Source organism: Nelumbo lutea, chromosome 1, assembly GCF_056320005.1.
Source record: "Nelumbo lutea isolate HS-2025 chromosome 1, American lotus-T2T, whole genome shotgun sequence".
In the NCBI taxonomy this organism is placed as follows: domain Eukaryota; kingdom Viridiplantae; phylum Streptophyta; class Magnoliopsida; order Proteales; family Nelumbonaceae; genus Nelumbo; species Nelumbo lutea.
The window spans coordinates 45,183,468-45,203,278 of record NC_142684.1 but is presented as its reverse complement, the minus strand read 5'-3'; the positions used below and the strand labels follow the sequence as shown (position 1 = coordinate 45,203,278).

At 42.6% G+C, this 19,811-nt stretch overlaps 1 protein-coding gene, 1 long non-coding RNA gene and 1 pseudogene across 4 annotated transcripts in view; 2 read left to right on the top strand and 1 right to left on the bottom strand.

Moving 5' to 3' along the window:
* Positions 1–16,947, top strand: part of LOC148874488 (DNA topoisomerase, type IA, core) — a 95,813-nt gene extending 78,866 nt beyond the window's left edge. For both annotated transcript variants that reach the window (XM_088966096.1, XM_088966095.1), the window contains exons 14-15: positions 2,646–2,825; positions 16,045–16,947. In XM_088966096.1, the coding sequence (XP_088822222.1) occupies positions 2,646–2,825; positions 16,045–16,692 (828 nt within the window). In that variant the 3' untranslated portion in view covers positions 16,693–16,947. The remainder of the gene's footprint in view (positions 1–2,645; positions 2,826–16,044) is intronic.
* Positions 14,043–15,112, top strand: LOC148874489 (uncharacterized). Its single transcript, XR_016105532.1, has 2 exons — positions 14,043–14,632; positions 14,773–15,112. It is a non-coding gene; the product is annotated as an uncharacterized LOC148874489 (long non-coding RNA).
* Positions 16,948–17,998: 1,051 nt separating the features above from the next.
* LOC148874487 (ras-related protein RABA4d pseudogene) lies at positions 17,999–19,399 on the bottom strand (annotated as a pseudogene). Its single transcript, XR_016112867.1, has one exon. The product of XR_016112867.1 is annotated as a ras-related protein RABA4d pseudogene (transcript).
* Positions 19,400–19,811: the final 412 nt, after the last annotated feature.

The window sequence follows — 19,811 nt, the reverse complement described above, 5'->3', positions numbered from 1 at the left end:
TCACAGAGGAGAGAATTCTGCACCCTACAAATTCTCTCTAGCCGCCTCCTTCCTGCAGTCGCCGCCTATAGCAGTTCGATCTCCATTGCTTGGGAGAAATCAAGATCAGATCTTGATTCCAATCTTTTGGAGAAAAGTTTGGTAGGAGTTGTATTCACTAGCCGCCCAGGTGATTCTTGGGAAGAATCAAGTTCTTAGGAAGGACACTGCTGATTCTGCTCCACCCTGCACTGCGCCATCTTCAGTGGGAGCAGATTTTGGTTTCTACCTTTGGCGTGAACACCTCCGTTGAGAGATATTTTTTCTCTATATCAAATATTATCTCTCTCTCCTCCTTTTGGTTCAGATCTGGTTCAGTTTATGGTTCAAGAATGATCATTGGAAATATGATTTTCTAAATAGGGAATTCGATTCCCAGTTGAAGGGAAAGAAAAATTTTTGAAATTCGTCCCCCCTTTATTCCGCAATCTTGGGCGTCCATATGATGGTTTCCTATCCCTTCAGTAAAGACCTCTTTTAAAGAGGTAATCTCAGGATTAGACAGAATCTGTGACTTAGCACCATCAAATTGAGGATTAAGGCCATCCAGAAAGCTCATAATAGCCATTTGTTCACGTTGAGTCTGCTGAACTTCGATATCAGTACTGAAAGGTAACAAGGCGTTAAATTCCTCATAAGTGTGTTTGAAATTCATGAAATAGGTCTGAAGAGACTGATCCTGTTGTTCAGCCTGATAAAATGTCTTGCAAACATAAAAAATACAGGAAATATTTTCTTTACCAGAGAACAGAAAAGCCAAGTATTCCATTAGTTCTTTTACAAACTCATAGTGAGAGACATGACCGACGCACTCATTATCAATAGAATTGCGGATTTGCAAAAACAATTGAGCGTCAATCCTTAGCCATTCAGTGTGGGTCTCATCAGTAGGAGGGTCCTTAGTCAGATGGTTGTCCTTAGAGATATTCTGTAAATACAAACGAACAGTCTTACTCCAGTCTAAATAATTAGTTCCGTTTAGTTTTTGTTCAGTGATTTTAGACAGAATAGGGATAACGCTAGGCATAGCCAAAATTCTTTTGTTCAACTGCCATCATAAACACAGGAAAATAAACTTTTAACAACCAACAAAGACAATAAAACACACTTAAACAGTATCGACAGCAGATGCAACACCCAAATAGCAAGAAACCACAACTGGCAGCACCGAAATATCAACTGTATAAAAAAGAACAGAAAAGAAAGACTTTCCTGATGGGAAAACAACACCACATGAGTAACACCGAGGCTGAGGCGATCGTCGGAAAAGATATCAGTGAAGGTGGGTAGGCCGATCTGGGATTCCGCTTCCACTGGTAGGGGCGGTGAGATGCAGATGTTACTCGGAATGGGTGACCTAGAGATCACAGCTGCTGCTCACTTGGGCAACATAAAGAATTCAAAGCTGCTCACTTGGGCAGTAGAGGGAAGAAAACTAGAAATTAGTTTCAGACTGGAATTGGTGTCTCCAGCTCTGATACCATGCGATAGAACAAGAATTGGAAGAAATTGATTTCTTTCAATTGAGAAAATAGTACATGTATATACAGCCTTATGGATACTAAAAAGGAAGAAAATCATACAGCCTTGCAGATACAAAAAAGGAAGAAAATCATACTGCCTTATAGATACTAAAATAGGAAGAAAATCAAAGAAAGAATAATTCTTATAATCAAGCTATTCCTAATTGGGCTAATACTACATGCTTACAGCCTATAATTTCGTAACACACCCTTTAAATGGTTTTCCTTTAGTTCCCCTTCAAGAAATATTGGCTACACTTGTAAATGATGTAATTCAAATTCAATGTTCTAGCTTCATAGCAGAGGTTGGAAATTTCACATTGCATCAGGTTATGTTTGGCATCAAGTATTTCTTTTCCTCAAGCTTATACCACTTTTGTTGGTGAAAAAAGAGAAGCTACAAGGCCAAGATGAGCATGGTCTCCAAAAGATGCAACAAAGTCTGAATAGCCATTTCACTCCTGCATTCTGCAAATTTATTAACTAGTGCCTGAGGTTGGTGCTATTCTAATGGAATTTGGAAATTGGCTTCGGTTCGGTCTAATGTAACAAGACCTGAACTTCAGGTTAATGTAACAAGACCTGCATACCTATCAACAAAGTCGGAAACCTGAAGGTCCTGAACTTCTGGTTCAATTGGGCTTTATGGGATTGTTGTTCTGATCTATTTCCTGTTGCTATTAACCATTCACTCTTTCCTGAATGTAAGGAAGATGTGCAAGTGAAAGTGCATATTTATATAAGGTTATCAAGAAAAAGGAAAAATGAAAGAAAAACAGGAAGAAATGCAGCCCTTCACCGTACATAGCTGTTGAATGACTGGATTTTCATTTGGTTTCTCCGTCTTTTCCCAGAGATTTTCTGTTAGTTTCTTATTTAGGGTTTTGTGCATTCACAAATCTCTAGATATACTTCTATACACACCAAGTAAGATTTGTTTTTGCAAGGTTTTTCTCATCCTACTTGATCATCTGAAACGTCAGATTTTTAATGTTTAGAAAGCAGCCATGTATCTCATCACTTCTGTTCATACTTGTTTTTTTATCAGGATGATTCAACCAGGTTCAATTCTCTTTACTGCAGATTGATAACATGGATGCATTGTTTGAAGCACAGTTCTCACCTTTAGCAGATTCAGGCCGTGTGCTCAGTAAATGTGGGAAATGTCTGCGGTACATGAAGTACATCTCCACTCAACCATCACGTTTATATTGTGGTACATGTGAGGAGGTTTATTATCTTCCTCAAAAAGGCACAATCAAGGTAATCTAATTCAATCTTATAAATAATTAATATAATTTTCCATTTGTATTTGTTGGTTCATATTGTTTTACCTCGACACAGCAGAAGTAAGGTGCAGATACAGAGGTTGAATAAAAAGTGAAATATCAAAGATAGGCAGATGTCCCATTTTCAGTGATCCTTGAAACATACTCAATTAGCCATATTCTAGTATTCTACCATGTGAAACAGTGCTCATTTCTTCTTTTCACCATCTCCAGTTGTTTACAATTTTTCTTGCTTTCTCTAGCCCTGCCCGACAGTATAAAAGTGCTTTTTTGTTTATATAGTGTTCTTATTCAGTTTGATGTCCTAGGGGCAATATGGTCTTTTTGATCCTTATTTTTTTATGTTCACCCAAATATAATAATACGAGGGCTGCCACAAGAAAACATGGTAACAGAGCAGGTTTTCTGATCCTATGGACTGATCTCTCTCTCTCTCTCTCATTCTTCTTCTTTAACCTGTGGATTTATAGACAAGTAAAGGAAGTAGTCTGAGTAGATTTGTGGACTGTCCTTGTTGAGAGTACTGAGGAGATTCATTTCTGTGGACATAGAGGTGTGATATAAGGAGGTCTGATTGGTATCTTCCCTTGGATTCCAATCATCTGCTTTCATGCAGTTATTAGGGTGTCCCCAGTGATTTAAAAGGTGCCCACCTATGTCACGGGGCTAGTCGACGGGGCCCCGTTCATCATATGAATCTCCCTATCACATGCACTCATATTAGCTGGAGGGAACAAAATTATGCCCTAGTTTGATTTAGGTCATACCAAAGTGGCTCCCACTGACTTTCATAAAGCCAGATTTCGGTGGACCTTGAATCGGCTAGGGTTCCGCACGTAACCTCTTGATGAGGTGTGGGGCCCACCATTGAGGGAAGTCATCCAATGACCAAAAGGGACACCATGGCAATGATGTGCATTCAGCTATGGTGTGCGCAAGAGCCACTGTCGAATGAGCATGGGCCAAGTACTTATGGCCCATGTACGCGGCACATCACACATCCATACATCACATGTAGGGATAAATTGATCCAATCAATTAATTATCTGTAAGGCCCGTTGGAAGCCCGTTAAAATTCCATAATATTAACCATTAATATTATCTAGGTATATGGGCTGAATTAGGGTTACCCAGTTCGGCCCATATAGCTTTATCCTTTAAAATGGGCTTTTGCAGTTTTAACTATTTAAAACAGGGCCTTTACAGGCTGGGCCGAATTAACCATTTAATTAAATATCAATCCTTAGGCCCATTAGTGGGAAATTAGGGCTGGCTTTCAGCCTTGATTAAACCCTAGAATTGGTCCAAACAGTTTTGAACCAATCTTGGTTCGAATGGGTCTAGGGTTTGATTTTTAATTAAATCCTTAATTCAAGAAAATAATCTGAAATTAAATACTGATAAAAGGAAAAACAAGAATCAGTCAAACAAGGCTGTTTGCACAATCATTCCTGCAAAACAGAGGTTAGATCACAAAATGCAGTTTCACAAACTGCAAATCGCAGATATCATTTCTCTCATCTGCGAAATCTTCTCTGCGAAATCTCCTTTTCTGCGCCGCCAACTTTGATCCAAAATAAAAATAAATAGAAATCCTATTTCTATTAATAATTACATAAGATCGAATACCTATACATTGAGTCTAGAAAATAAAAAAAAATTATTTACAGACCCAAAATATATCAAGAACTGCAAAATCGCAGGTTTCCTATGCAAACCAAGAATTTGATCTCCTCTTGTACGAACAACCCATAAATCAAAAAAATTATAAAGAACAATTCTAAATAATAATCAGATTTATTTAAAATTAATTTCAGATTATTTTCCCATCTGTTTTGGGAACAAATTTCCCAAAAACCAAATCTGCGCAAATTGGGTAGAACGTCTTCTCCCTAATTGCGCAGGTTCAGATCTGGAACAGAATGGTTCAAGATTTGAACCTGGGCTCTGATACCACTGAAAGGATGAGAGATCCATCACATGGACACCCAAAGATTGCGGAATAAGGGGCGAATTTCAAAAATTTTTCCTCTCCCTTCAACTGGGAATCACATTCCCTATTTAGAAAATCATATTTTCAAGGATAAATCTTGAACCTTAAACTGAACCAGATCTGAACCAAAAGGAATGGGAGAGAATAATACCTGATACGGAGAAGTAATATCTCCCAACGAAGGTGTTCACGCCCAAGGAAGGATCCAAAGACTGCTCCCACTGAAGATGGCACAATGTAGGATGGAGCAGAATCAGCAGTGTTCTTCCCCAAGAACTCTGTCCTTCGCAAGAATCAGTAGAATGGTACGTGAGCACAGCTTCCTTTTCAATCCTTTCTCAAAGAACTGATGTCAAGATCCAATCTTGACTTCTCCCACAACTGGAGATCGAACTGGCAAACAGGGCGACAAGAGCAGGGAGGCGGCAAGAGAGTATTTGTAGGCTGCAGAATTCTCTCTTCTTGATTTCAGCACTAAAGAGGATCTGATGTGTTTCTTGTTGGTCTCTCTCAAGGCTGCCGCCCCCTCCTTTTTGTTAACTTGAAAGATCAGCTCCTAATCCCATTAGGAGGTGCTTATCCAAATCATATTTGGATCAGCCTCCTCTTCTAGTGATAAGGATAAACCCTTATCTTATCTGCAGATTAGATTATCTTTATCCTAATCCCATTAGGAGGTTTCTAGATCTGAATCACATTCAGATCTGGACCTTCTGAGTGGATAGTATTAAGACCCTATCCTATCTGCTAATCCATCTCAGAATTCACCCATTTAATTAACTAAATAAATAGCCCAGTTCGAAATGGGCTTTAGGCCCATCAAGCTTATGTGCTCACTTAACCTTCCTATCTGCTGCCCAGTTGGGCTTCCTTGTATGGCGTGGGACCCAAGCATTGATCTACACATCAGCCACATGGGTTCGGCCCAGCCTTTGTTACAAGGCCTGGTTGAATACACTGTTAAAGACAGTGAACCCCCTGAAACCCATCGAATGGGCTCTATGGGCCCAACACTTACCCTAAGTGGTCCCTGGGCCAAGCCACCTTGTAACACCTAGGGACTGTGGGCAGATGCAAGATTAGCCCATCAGGTATTATCCTCAATGGCCTTACACTTAACCTCTCAGCCCTTAATGATCATACACTGCCCGACAAGAGAGGACCTCTCCCTCGGCTGCAAGGAACAGTGTTGCACTCTCCACTTATATGGATCCCGGGAATTAAAACCTTTTGCAAACATTTTAGAAACCATAATATATATACTTTTATATCTCATATAAAATATACTTTGCAAAACAAATCTCAACGGTTGAAATCGGCTGCCAGCAGTCTTGGTTTCCAACAGTGAGAGTGCATCCCCGATCATTACCTTTGTCCGACAAAGGGGCTGATCCTGTCACTATGATCACCCACTCAAATGAATTCTCGGATTGTCCCAACATACCCAGGTTTTGACCCCCGCTCAGGATCTCACTGATTGGTACATCAAAGACACCCCGATCCGACACCTAGTGTAGTATCATAATCGAGTCTAAGGGTCGGGTGTAACTTTCCAGTTTTGCCCATCAATCTCCAAGGTCCAGGGCAATACTGGAAATCTGGTCCAGTTCAAAGATTCAATTAATCCCACACTGTATGTGCCTGGGGTCTCACCCCAGTAGCTGAGACAAGCCACCTCAACCGACTTGATGGCACCACAGTGTCAGCCTTGTCAGGATAGGTCTCCCCAGACCGACCCACTGGCTGTGAACTTTCTAAACTAACGCGAGTCTCAATAAGTGTCCAGTTTAAGGGTATTACACAGAAACATACCAAGGGAACCTGAATCAAATATGCACTTTTATTCATTTACAATAAACTCATAAAGTACATCAATTTTGATTGAAGCTAAGGGCATACAAAACTGTCTAACAGAAGATTCTTCCTCAGGTACTCATCCAGCTTCTCCGCGAACGGAAGGAGGACTTCTGCTAGCTCCCAGTTGTCTTCTTCTGCAAGTCCCTTCCACTTCACCAGGTACTCCCATTCTGATGTTTGAGAGGATTGGGACAACCCATGGTCGAGGATGGAGTTGAGGGATCGGTTCTTGGGTAGTTGGTAGGATGGGTGTGGGCGTTGACTTTTGTTTCAGGAGGTATCTTGGCTGTCGGCATTGTAGGGTTTAAGTTGGCTTATATGAAAGACAGGGTGTACTTTTAGCCAGGGGGGTAATTTGAGTCTGTAGGCTAAAGCTCCTACTTTGGCTATTATTTTGCAGGGTCCCTCATATTTTCTCTCAAGCCCGGGGTGTACTCTTCGAAAGAACCTAAGGCAATGGGTATGGAGTTTTATTAAGGCCAGGTCACCTATTTAAAAGTTCTCGGGTCGTCTACCCAAATCGGCCCATTTCTTCATTCTTCTGGAGGCTTTCTCTAGGGAGGCTCGAGTGATGTCAAGGCATTCTTTCCATTCCCTGGTGAAAGTGAAGGCTCGAGGGCTTCTTCCTTGATGGTCGTTGGCGATGCTGTGCGGACATCTTGGTAGTTGGCTAGTGATGACTTCAAAAGGACTTTGATTGGTGGAGGAGCTCTTTTGTGAGTTGACGGAGAATTGTGCAATGTCCAGCAATCGAACCCAATTCTTCTTTGTAGCTGATACAAAATGGCGGAGGTACTCTTCAAGGAGGGAGTTCATTCTCTCTGTCTGCCCATCTGACTCTGGATGGCTGCTGCTGGAGAAGTTCAAGTTCGAGCCAAGAAGCTTGAATAGTTCTGTCCAGAAAGCACTAGTGAATCGGGGATCTCGATCACTAACAATGTTCTGTGGGACTCCCCAATATTTCACCACGTGCTTGAAGAAAAGGTAGGCCATGTCTTCAGCTGAAAGGTGCCTTGGTGCTGGGGTGAAAGTGGCATACTTGGAAAATCTATCAACGACAACAATGATGGATGCATAGTCTCCCACTTTAGGAAGACCGCTGATGAAGTCCATGGAAACACTCTCCCAAGGTTGTGAGGGAGTTGGAAGAGGTTTCTGGAGTCCAAGAGGCTTGGCCCGCTCAGGCTTGTCTTGCTGGCAAATCAGGCATGTCCTTGTGTATTCTCGAACATCTTGCTCCATATGAGGCCAATAGTAGGTATGTTGTAGAAGTGCCAAGGTATGCTGCCACCCAGGGTGTCCTGCCCATAAGCTGTCATCACATTCACGTAGAAGAGTCTTCCTCAAGTCTTCAACTCTCGGTACAAATATCCGCCTTCCCTTTGTCAAAAGAAGGCCTTCTTCAACCCAAAACCGCCTAGTCTTCCCTTCACGAGCCGCTGTCAATAGGCTCTGAGCGATGGGGTCCTTCTGGAGTCCTTCCTTGATGCTCTTAATGATGTCCAGTCTGATCTGGCTTTGCGAGGGACCTTCACCTGTGGATAGTGCTGCAAGCTCGGCCTTGCTGCTAAGTGCATCAGCAACCTTGTTCATCGGCCCTGGCTTGTACTCTAGAGTCATGTCAAACTCCGCTAAGAAATCTTGCCATCGAGCTTGCTTAGGGCTCAGCTTCTTCTGTGACTAAAAATAACTAGTAGCTATGTTGTCAGTCTTGACCACGAACTTGGAGCCAAGCAGGTAGTGTCGCCATGTGCGGAGGCAGTGGACGATGGCTGTCATCTCCTTCTCTTGCACAGTGTACCTCCTCTCTGTATCATTCAATATGTGGTTTTCAAAGGCGATGGGATGTCCTTGCATCAAGACCCCACCAATGGAAAAATCAGAAGCATCTGTGTGTAGCTCATACGGCTTGCTTGGATCAGGCAAGTCGAGGACAGGTTCTGCTGAGACAGCTCTCTTCAAGTCATCAAAAGCTGTTTGGCAACGTTCACTCCAGGTCCACGTACTAGTCTTCTTTAGTAAGTTGGTGAGGGCAGTGACTCGTGCTGAGAATCCAGAGATGAATCTTCGATAGTAGCTCACGAGGCCAAGGAAGGAGCGCAGTTCGGTGACCCTAGTGGGCGGTGCCCAATCTTGAATGGCCTTGACTTTGGCTGGATCCATGCTGATTGTGCCTGCTCGGATTATATGTCCGAGGAAGGCCACCTCTTCTATGGAAAAAGAACATTTCTCCTTCTTAACAAATAAATTGTTGTCCCGCAAGACCTGGAAAACAGTACGGAGGTGGTTAACATGTTCCTCCAGGTTTCTACTGTAAATTACAATGTCTTCAATATACACAACCACAAATTGGTGTAGGTAGGGATGAAATATTCTGTTCATCAATGTACAAAAGGTGGCTGGAGCATTGGTGAGCCCAAAGGGCATGACCCGAAATTCGAAGGACCCATATCGTGTAACACAAGCTGTTTTGTGTTCATCTCCTTCAACTATGCGCACTTGATAGTACCCCGACCTCAGGTCTAGCTTGGTGAAGTACTTGGCCCTGCTGAGCTGGTCAAAGAGGTCGGCCACCAAAGGTATGGGATATTTGTTCTTGATGGTGAGCTTGTTGAGAGCTCGGTAGTCAATACAGAGCTGAAGAGATCCATCATGCTTCTTTTGAAACAGGACTGGTGCTCCAAAAGGGGCCTTAGAAGGCCGAATCAATCCAGCATCCAACAACTCATTCAACTGCTTTCATAGCTTGGCCAGCTCAGGAGGAGACATTCTGTATGGCGGGCGGGCCGATGGTTTGGTTCCAGGCTCCAACTCAATCTTGTGATCAACTTCTCTCCTTGGGGGAAGCTTCTTCGGCAATGTGGGAGGCATGACATCCTGAAATTCTTCTAGTGCCATAGCAATCGCTGGCGGGATATGCCCGGTTGGTGGGTCAGGCAAGTCGGAGTCCACCAATGTGGCTAGGTAAGTGGCATGTCCTTTCCGCACTCCATCCTTGAGTTGCAATGCTGAGAGCATCTTCGGGGTGGACGTGGTCTCTGGCACAACTGGAACCATGCAAGGAGCCTGATCTTCGAATATGCACACTTTGTTGAGGAAAGGCATGGGCACCACCTTTACTTGAGTTAAGAAGTCCATGCCGAGAACAACCTGAAAATCATCCATGGGCACGACTGAGAGGTCTATCGTCCCTTCCCAGTCACCAAGTTGCAAGACCACCCCATGAGCTACACCTTGTATGGGTTTGGCATTAGAGTTCACAGCCTTCAACCATCCAACTTCCTTGGTAGGTGTGAGTTCTACTCGGGATGCCTCCTCCATAGAGATAAAGTTGTGGGTAGCACCTGTATCCACCATGGCTCTTGTGGGCTTACCATTCAAGTGAATGTCTACATACATCGGTCCCTTCGGCTTGAACTTCGATGGTCCTTGCGGGCTCGTCTTCTTCTTCATTGCATTGAGTCTTCGTAGAGCCCCCATTCTTGTCTCCCCTGGTTCCTTCTCCTCCTCGCTATGCTCATCATCACTAAGCTTTGCAAGCAAGGCATTGAGCTTCCCCCGACTAGGACAATCCTTAGTCCAATGTTTTCCCTCACAGATGAAGCATGGTGCCGGAGGTGTTCTCTTCACAAATTGGCCACCCCTGTATCCAGGGTCTCCTTCGGGTCTCCTGTAGAACTTCATAGTGTTGGGTATACTTGGCCCAGAGTCTCCCTTGGGTGCGTAGTAAGGTTTCCTATCACCTCCAACCTTCCCTACGCCTTGATATGAGTTGGGTTTGGGGCCGTCTTTGCTTGGTCGTCTGTTGTCTACCAGTTGTTCAGCAACGGCCATGGCTGTGGCGAGGTCCTTCACACCTCGTCTCTGGAGTTCAAGCTCGGCCCATTGTTGTAGGCCGTCCATGAAGTTGAAGAGCAGGTCTTTATCTGACATGTCCGTGATCTCGAGCGATAGTGCGGAGAACTCCTTAATGTACTCATGCAATGAGCCCGTGTGTTTTAGGTTTTTGAGCTTCCGACGGGCTTGGTACTCCACGTTCTCTGGATAGAACTGGCGCTTTATCTCGCTCTTGAACACGGACCAGGTATTAATGGAGCATAATCCTCGCTCCGCATCGGCACATCTCTTGTGCCACCATAACATAGCAACATCAGTAAGATACATAACAACAGTACGCACCTTGGCCACCTCAACAAGTTTGGCGGCAGTGAAATATTGTTCCATTTGCCACAGGAAGTTGTCAAGCTCCCGGGCATCGTGGGTCCCTGCATATGAGGTAGGCTCGCAGACTTCGATCTTTGGAGGGGCTGGAGCAGCAGGTGTGCTGGCTGTATTGGCCATCAGCCTCTTCAGAAGGGTCACTTCGCCCTTCAAGTCTTCGAGTTGGATCTGTAGGCACTTCACCAGGTCTTCTACTGGGTTGTCTGGCTTGTTGGAGCTATCACCGGACTGGTCCTCCAATCTTTCCACGACCGAAGCTACGGTCTCAAGGTTGAGTTGAAGCTCGTCCACGCGGTCACGAGTTTCTCCAACCACTGCTTCACAGCGCATGATGCGCTTGTCCATGGTCGCAAGCTTGTCAACTGACTTGTCACGCTTGCTATGCTTTGAGCTGACGCCTTTGTCTTTGGGAGAGCTATCTCTAGGCTCGTCCTCATAATAAACCCGTGAGATCCCTTCTTGGATCTCCTCTTGCGTGTCACGATTCTTCATCGGGCTGGTGTTGTTGCGGGGCACGACAGGGACTCGTTGGGCTTGACAACCGCTAGTGTCAACGTGGCTCTGATACCAACTGTCACGGGGCTAGTCGACGGGGCCCCGTGTGGCGCTCGATTGGGGTCGAGAAAGCCTACAAATGCAAGCAACAACACACAAAAGGAAACAGGAGTGCACACAAATTGGACAAAAGCCACTTGTATTGCATTAATCAGTGGTAAGCACAAGCACACAGTACAGTGTCGAGGGGTTCTTGTGCTTAACCTTTACACGCTTATGAGCTCACTCGACTACCTACCTCCCCTCAAAGAGTATGTTAAGCTTTTGGGGGAGTGACAGAATAATACATCAAAATACTGTACATGCATACTACTATTTACATAATTGCCATTGGCATACCCCCCTTACAAAAAGAGTACAAGGACCCAACCCAAAACACTTGGATGGCGTGCTGATGGTGGCTGAACCATCACACCTAGGCGCACAGGCGGGGTGCGCACCTAGGTGCACAGGCGCGGCGCGCACCTAGGCACACAAGCGAGGCGCATTTTGGGGTATGCGCCTCGCCTAGGTCCTAGGCGCACCCCTTTCAAAAGGTGCGCGCTTGGTGCCCCTGATGCGCCTTTTTAAAATTTTGCGTTTTTTGCTTTTTTTTTTTTGAGTCTAATGGCTGGACCGGGGGCTCCGCCCCGGTGCCCCTGGACCCTCGACCACGCCCCTCGAGGCAAGCCTGAACAAGTCTATGTTAGGGTCTGAAATTCTAACTCTCACATAAAAAAATAATGATTTTATAATTTTCATTGCCTTTTAAGAAGATATTTTATTGCAATGAATGAATGAACAACATTAGCAAATAGGGGGTTCTCATGCTTGGGCCGAGAACCCCCTATTTGCTAATGTTGTTCATTCATTCATTGCAATAAAATATCTTCTTAAAAGGCAATGAAAGTTATAAACTCATTATTTTTTGTGTGAGAAATAAGAATTTCAGACCTTAACATAGACTTGTCCGAGCTTGCCTCGAGGGGCGTGGTACAATAGCGACTTATAGAATCAAGAATGCAATATGTTTTACATCACATTAACTACTTGAAGCAATGCAATTAAGGAAAAAAAGAGATTGTGGGTTTTACAGCTTGAAAATGCTTTATATGTTTGCTTTTATTTTTAATTTTTCATTTGAATACACTTTATATGTTATGTTTATGTATTTTAATTTTAGATAATAGGTTTTTTAAATCATTTATTTTAAAATTTAAGTTTATATTTTTTATTAACATTATGGTTAATATTTTTTGAATTTTTTGCATTTTTTAAAAAAAAAAAGTTGGCATTATTTTTGAATTTTCTGACCTTTTTTTTTTAATTTTTTAGCCTTTTCTTTTGTAATTTTGTGCCTTTCTTAAAAAGGCGCGTGCCTCGCCTTGTGCCTTGTGCCTTGTGCCTTGTGCCTCAGGTGCAAATTGGTCCTTGCGCTTTTTTTGCGCCTTGTGCTTTTAAAACACTGGGTGTCCCACAAGGTTTGATTAGAGGTTTTCTGCATGTTTCAGCTGTGTACGTTCCTGATTCAATGATTGTAGATTTATGTAGTATTCAAAAGTGAGGCTGTTTCTGTTCTTCACTGTTAGTTATGTTGTTTGCTGCATTCAGGAAGTTGGTATTAAAATCTGCTACCTCCAATGGAAGGCCCTTGATTTGCTCATCAGATATGCCCATTGGTTTGAGCATGTGTGGACACTACATTTGTTGAACTGCCTTGGTCTCTCTGCACTCTTCTTGCTTCATATCCATTCAGTCGTGCCATTATGTATGATTTGTTGTGATCTGCAGTTCCCACCAACATCTCTTTAGGCCCATAACTGATTTCCTTTCTATAATGTATTCTGATTTTTGAGTCAGTGCACATTATCTCTGCCATCATTCGGTGGTTGTCTTCTATTTTTACCATTTGCTCAAAAGTTCGTCTAAGATGGAAGCAATCCATCAAGCAATGTGTGTTACTTTGGTGATATTCACAAAAATGCTTGCTGTTTCTATCTCTTATTGGGTCATTGCTGTGGGGTGGTGGTGGCAACACGGTCTTTCCATCCTCTACTAATTTCTTCATTATCAGGAGCACTTCTGATCGGTTGAATGGAAGGGTGGAGGTAGCAACTCCATTGCACGAACTTGGCCTGCCCCTTTTGCTCCTGACGTTAAGATACTTTCCTCTCTTCTCTACTAGGTATGCTTTTCTGGCTTTCCTGCAGAAGGTGATGCTTGCCACCATGTCGGTTTGTCTTTGGTTTACGGATTGATTTGCTGCTTCTTTCTACACATTTCCAGAGTTTGGAGGATTCTTGAATGTCCATTGTTCTCAAGGTGGACCCTATAGCATGGGTGCATCCCTTGGAAACACTCATCAATTAAAATCTTTTTCCATCATGTATTCATCTTATTACCAGTTCTGTGGCTTGTCTGAATCGTAAGATGTAGGCCACTAGATATTCTGTGTCACCTTGACAAACATTCCTGTGGTCCTCCTCCATGCTCATCTTTCTCTCCATCATGAACCATTTTCCCAAGAACCTCTTCACCAGGTCCTCCCATGACTTAATACTACCCGATGCATGATTAAAAAACCATGTATAAGCTCATCCTATGAGTCTTGTAAAATTCTCTAATCTTCGGATTACCATGCAAGGGAACAGACCTAAGGTATCCTCAAATTTGCTCACATGCTCTTGAGCACTGCCATTTTACCGGATATGGCTTTTGAGCGATGCTCAGTGGATAGGGCTTTTGATACATGCTTGTCTTCATCCTGCTTGTGCCTCCTATGACATTTTGCAGATTCTCATATAGTTCCTCTTTTTTCACTGGTATCGGGTATCTTTCTCCTTGCATAGAAGATCCAAGATCTGCTGCTGTCACTGGACTTGGTAACACTGGCAGTGTTGGCTATCACAGTGCTAGAGCAGGTTGCTGAGGTGGTTGTGCCTCTGTCGCTGGTGGTGATGCATGACTGCTCGGTTCTGATGTCTGTCTGCTCAGAGGGGCCAGATCTTGTTGGATCTGGGTGAAGTTGTCGATCCAGCTTGCTGCGGCCATTGGATCTGGCATAAGAGACTCATAATCTCCCTATCTCACGATCTGGCTTGTTCTTGTGCTTCTTGCATTCTTGCTTCATACCGACACTGGTTTTCATCAAATCTGCTTCGGTTTCCTTCCATTAGGTCCAGTTTCTGCAACTTTTCTTTGTTACGTTCAACTCTATTTGCTAACTCATACACCTTATGGCCATGATTTCATAATCACCTTGATTGTCAGCACGGATGCATTCTGCTTCAATTTACAAAGCTGCTGCTTCTTCCAGGGCATTTACTAGAGTTGGATCATCTGAACATATAGTAGATTTCCTCAGCGCCATGGTTCTCACATCAAGATAAGACAACAAGAACCAAAAATTCTTAATGGGAGAACACCGGGGCAGATTGGCCGATACCTACCTGATTGTTGAGTGAGGTTGGCTGTGGAATATCCATCCTCAGATCTGAGATCTGATGTTTTTATCCTAAGATCTGAAGTTGATCAGGATTGAGAGTGGACTTAGGGTTCTCCACTCAAACCAGGAGAGCTGGAGTCTGTTGTCTCTTTTGTTGTTCTGTGATCTGCCCTTTTTATAGCTTTCTTGGAATTTTCTTGAAACTTCCACATTTTCTATTAGCCTTTTGCAGCTATGTTTCTTGTTCTGTTTTTATCAGATCATGCAGAAAGTGTGATTTGGGAATATTCTAGACTACTTAGGCTAATGCCACGTCAGCCTACATTAATATGGGAGATTATTGTGAAGTCCCGCACTGGTTATGGCACTAAGAGATGTGTCATTCCCAACCAAAATGTGTACACGTTGAAGATTCTGTTTCTGTTGGAAACTATTGAAAACTGCATTTGTGACCTTTTTTGCATGTCTGCCAGCTCTGGTCTGTGGTGATTTGCTTGTCCATGCTCTTACACAATGTATTTGTTATAATAATTAAAAGGGTATTTAGGTCTATTACAACCTTCCCTTTAGGGAGAATGTTAGCTTCTTCAACCTTAACACAACTATTCCAAATATTTTCTTTTGTTGGCGACTTGGTGCAAATTTTAGATAAAGTGCACATTTTGCAAGTAGTCAGATATACAACGAGAAAAGATAACTTTGGTAGTTGATCTGAGAACTGGTCAAAGTTTTATAAATCTCTGGGTGGAGAGATAGAGTACTAATGTACTACTACATCTTTACTACCAGAAAGGCATTGTAGAGATGGAGGCTTTCTTGGACATGTGGTAGAAAGCGTAAGATGATGTATCTGCTCTGATCAGGATTCTGCATAGTCACTATATGTTATGATACTAACATAATATACAGCATGCTACTAACATTTTGGTTCTCCATGGTTTTGAATTACTGGTCATTTTTGAAGTGAATAACAGTTGATGTCATAAACTTGAATGACTTGAATAAATAGCATTATAGCAATAATAATATAACATTTGAGGTGAGAAATTGTATTGTTATTATTACCGTTCTTTTGTCTATTACATCCTTATCCAATGCACAAGCATGATTTTAATTTACAATTGCTCATGTTCAATTTTGCAGCTGTACAAGGAACTTGTATGCCCTCTTGACAACTTTGAGCTCTTAATCTTTTCCATGGCTGGCCCAGAAGGAAAGTCCTTGCCTTTATGTCCTTATTGTTACAATAGTCCTCCATTTGAAGGTATAGACACTCTCTTTGGAAGCCTTAAGATAAGCAATTCGGGAAACTCAACGAAAGGAGCTGGCATGCCATGCTTCCTCTGTCCACATCCCACATGCAGGCATTCTATGATATCCCAAGGGGTGTGTGCCTGCCCTGAGTGCAATGGTACTCTTATTCTTGATCCAGTCAGTGCTCCCAAGTGGAGACTTTATTGCAACATGTGCAACTGCCTTGTCTTCCTTCCTCAGGGTGCCCACAGGATTTCAACAACCCGAGAGCGGTGTCCTGACTGTGATTCTACAATCATAGAAGTTGACTTCAATAAGAAAACAACACCTCTGAAAGATGGGGCCACTTTGCACACTGGCTGCATTTTGTGTGATGAATTGCTACATTCTCTTGTGGAGATGAGGCATGGGAAATCTTTCTTCAAACGAATGGGAGGGAGACCAAGGGGAAGAGGAAGAGGAAGAGGAGGCAGCAGGGGAAGGGGACGGAGTGGTGGAAAACGAGAGGACCCAAAAATGAGCTTCCGAGACTTCTGACATATGTTGAATTCAGTCTTCCTACATAGTTTGATTTATAAGCAGACAGCATTAGTTAATCATATAACAGGGGAAGGTGTTGGATCTCATTCAATCTCAAAAAATCATGACCACAGACACTGGCTTGGCTTCATTTGGCGTGTAATTATAATTTGTACATTATTGTAGATTGATCTTGGCTATGTGCTGCACCAATAGAACCTCGACTTTCTTCCAGGATATATAGAAATGCAGTCAGGATATATTGTCATTAAATATTGATCCGAACCGATTATAGCTGTTCTAGTTCCAAGCCATGTTGGATCGGTTCTGGTTCCAGGTTTGCCGATTATTATCGATTCGGGACTGGTTTGGGTTGTTTCGAACCAGTTAATATAATACATGCTACATTCATATAATGGTTGTTTGTAATTCTAGATATGGTTATTTCTAACTATTAGATATGATAAGAAATGATCATTTGAATCGTCAGAACCTAGAGGTCTAGAAACCTAGGCTTTTCTTGCTTTTTGTCATTTGAATAGCCAGAGCCTAGAGGTATATAATGAAAAAGGGAAATTTGTGGGAAAATCCTAACTGCGTTTGTGGGAAATTTGTGGGAAAATTCCTCACCAAGTATCAGTTCCTAGATCTATACCTTAGCATTCAGGTTGTTTGAAATTTTTGTGATATGACCATTTTGTTCTCCTTTATTCTATCTTCAAAACCCAAATTTATGAGATCAGGACTCGTGCGATGTATAAGCTTTGTTTAGAGAAATTAAAAGTAGTAGTGTTTTAACATTTTCAATGAAACCTACCTACCAGATCATTTTACCCTCTCTTTTATTGCATCCAACTTTGATGAGACCATTTTGCCCTCTTTTAATTTTCTATTCCTCTCTTAAACAAATGAAAAAAAAAATATAAATAAGATGGGAAAAATTCAAAACTTGGGTTTGAAGAGATAATAAAAAAAGGCAAAATAATTTTAAAAAAGTTTAGAACTGATGGACTCCGAGTTAGTTGGAATCTTAAGTAGCTGTCCGTCCCAAATGAAAATTCAGGGGCCTAGTAGGTCTCACTACCTCCAGAATACTGGGCAACTGTCCCAACTTTACCCATTTTTTCTTGGTGGCATTATGGACCCTTGGTGTTCACCTGAGATCCATCCATCTGTAGGTACAGATAAGGCTCACCATGAACCATGACACATCGCCTTAGAGAACGGTATCTAAAAATGCGATCCCATTTAGGAAACCAAGATTCAATTTGTTTAGAACTTTAGATGGAACATGGATCCACCAATCTGAATTTGACAAATAAGATTTAATTTCAATCAGAATATCATTGGATTAAATTTAGACACAAGTTAATATCCTTATTTGCAGCCCTACTGACTTACATTTCTATACTTCAAATGTTCTAGGAAGAATGAAGCATGGATGCTTGTTTCGTCTGACCCAGAAAAAAATAAAAAAATTAAGTAATTGTTAAAGAAGAAAGATATCGTTCAAATGTTGACTCAATCCTTACTCAAGAATGAGACTACCTGTAGGCAATCTAGGAGAAGATCTCCTCATCAAGCAGGTAAATCATGTCTTCTGATCTTATTTTCTAAGACTTCTCACCCCAAGTTTTTGCTTTGCAGGAAATTATCATTTACTACAACAGTAGACGACCTGGGACTCTTGGAGCCAAATATAAAACTAGCTGCAGTCTGCAGAGGAGAGGAGAAATTTTGGGCAAAATATCAAAAAAGAAGAAAACAAAAATATATATACTCTCCTGCTATCAGCTACCTTAACTTTGTTTGTTTACTCTGTGCAGCATGATTGCTTCTTCTGACTCTCTTTTATGTCCAGCTTCGTACCCTTGAGATCTGAGTTTAGCACCAAAGGCCGTTCCACATCGCCGCCGAATGATTTCCGGCTACTAGCATGGTAAATGTGCTCTAACACCGAAAGAAATGCCTTCTCTACATTGGTAGCATCCAGAGCTGATGTTACCAAGAACATGAGGCCTTCTCTTTCTGCAATCTCCCTGCCGGACTCAGTTGGCACAGACCTCATTACTTCCGGATCAGACTTGTTCCCAGCAAGCATAATTACTACGTTTGGCCCGGCGTAGTGCCGGAGGTCGTTGAGCCACCGGGGAACATGGTCAAAGGACGGCCTACTGGTTATGTCATAGACAAGTAGAGCCCCCAGAGCTCCACGGAAGTAAGCACCTGTTATGGATCGGAAGCGCTACTGGCCTGCTGTGTCCCATATCTGAGCCTTCACCAGCTTCTTGTCAATGAGGATTGGTTTTGTCTGGAACTCTACTCCAACTGTAGACCTGCAGTCTGCGCTGAACTCATTCTTGGAAAATCTTGACAACAGTTGAGTCTTCCCCACTGCTGAGTCCCCAATCACCACCAGCTTGAAAACATAGTCCATCTACCCACACCCCACAGCCAACTAATAACCTTTCTGTTGCTGGTGTCTGTCGGTAATATGGATCACCATATCCAACTCTGAAGATGAAGAATGGAGCTAGCTCGTTCAGGAACCATAGGCAGATGGGATAGAATTTAAAATTTCAAGTGGGCTGGAATCCATCAATTTGTTTGTGGGTCTGAGCTTCTCTCAAGGGCCAATTAAAATTATCAATGTGGGCCAGAAATTTTTCTGCTTCATCACCGTTTACAGAACTATATTGTCCTTTTTGTTCTTCCCAAAATTTAAATGAAAGTGATGAGGAAGGTCCAATAAAATAAGAGTGGCAGATGTTCGTTTGTTTGTTTGTTTGTTTGTTTGCTGGTGACAGCCAGCAAATGGTTTCATAAGGATGGACGGCTCTTGAAGCTCTAGTTCATCCTGTTAGTGCTGGGTTTTTCTGGGTCTGTGGCTCACCGAATTGATCGCAGTCACAGCCTGTGAGAGGGTCTTATTTGTCTATTTTTATTAAAGCAACAAAATTACAAAAAATTACAAAAATAAAAAGAAGCCATGTGTGGGTTGAGTTTAAGCCCATTTTAGCTCAGCCCAGCCTTGAATCCAACGATGCATCAAATTTCAGCGTGGGCTGGGCCTGGGATGGATAATTCGTATTTGACCTTTGGCTTGATTTGGGCTCGGGCCTTATGCCCGATTCTAT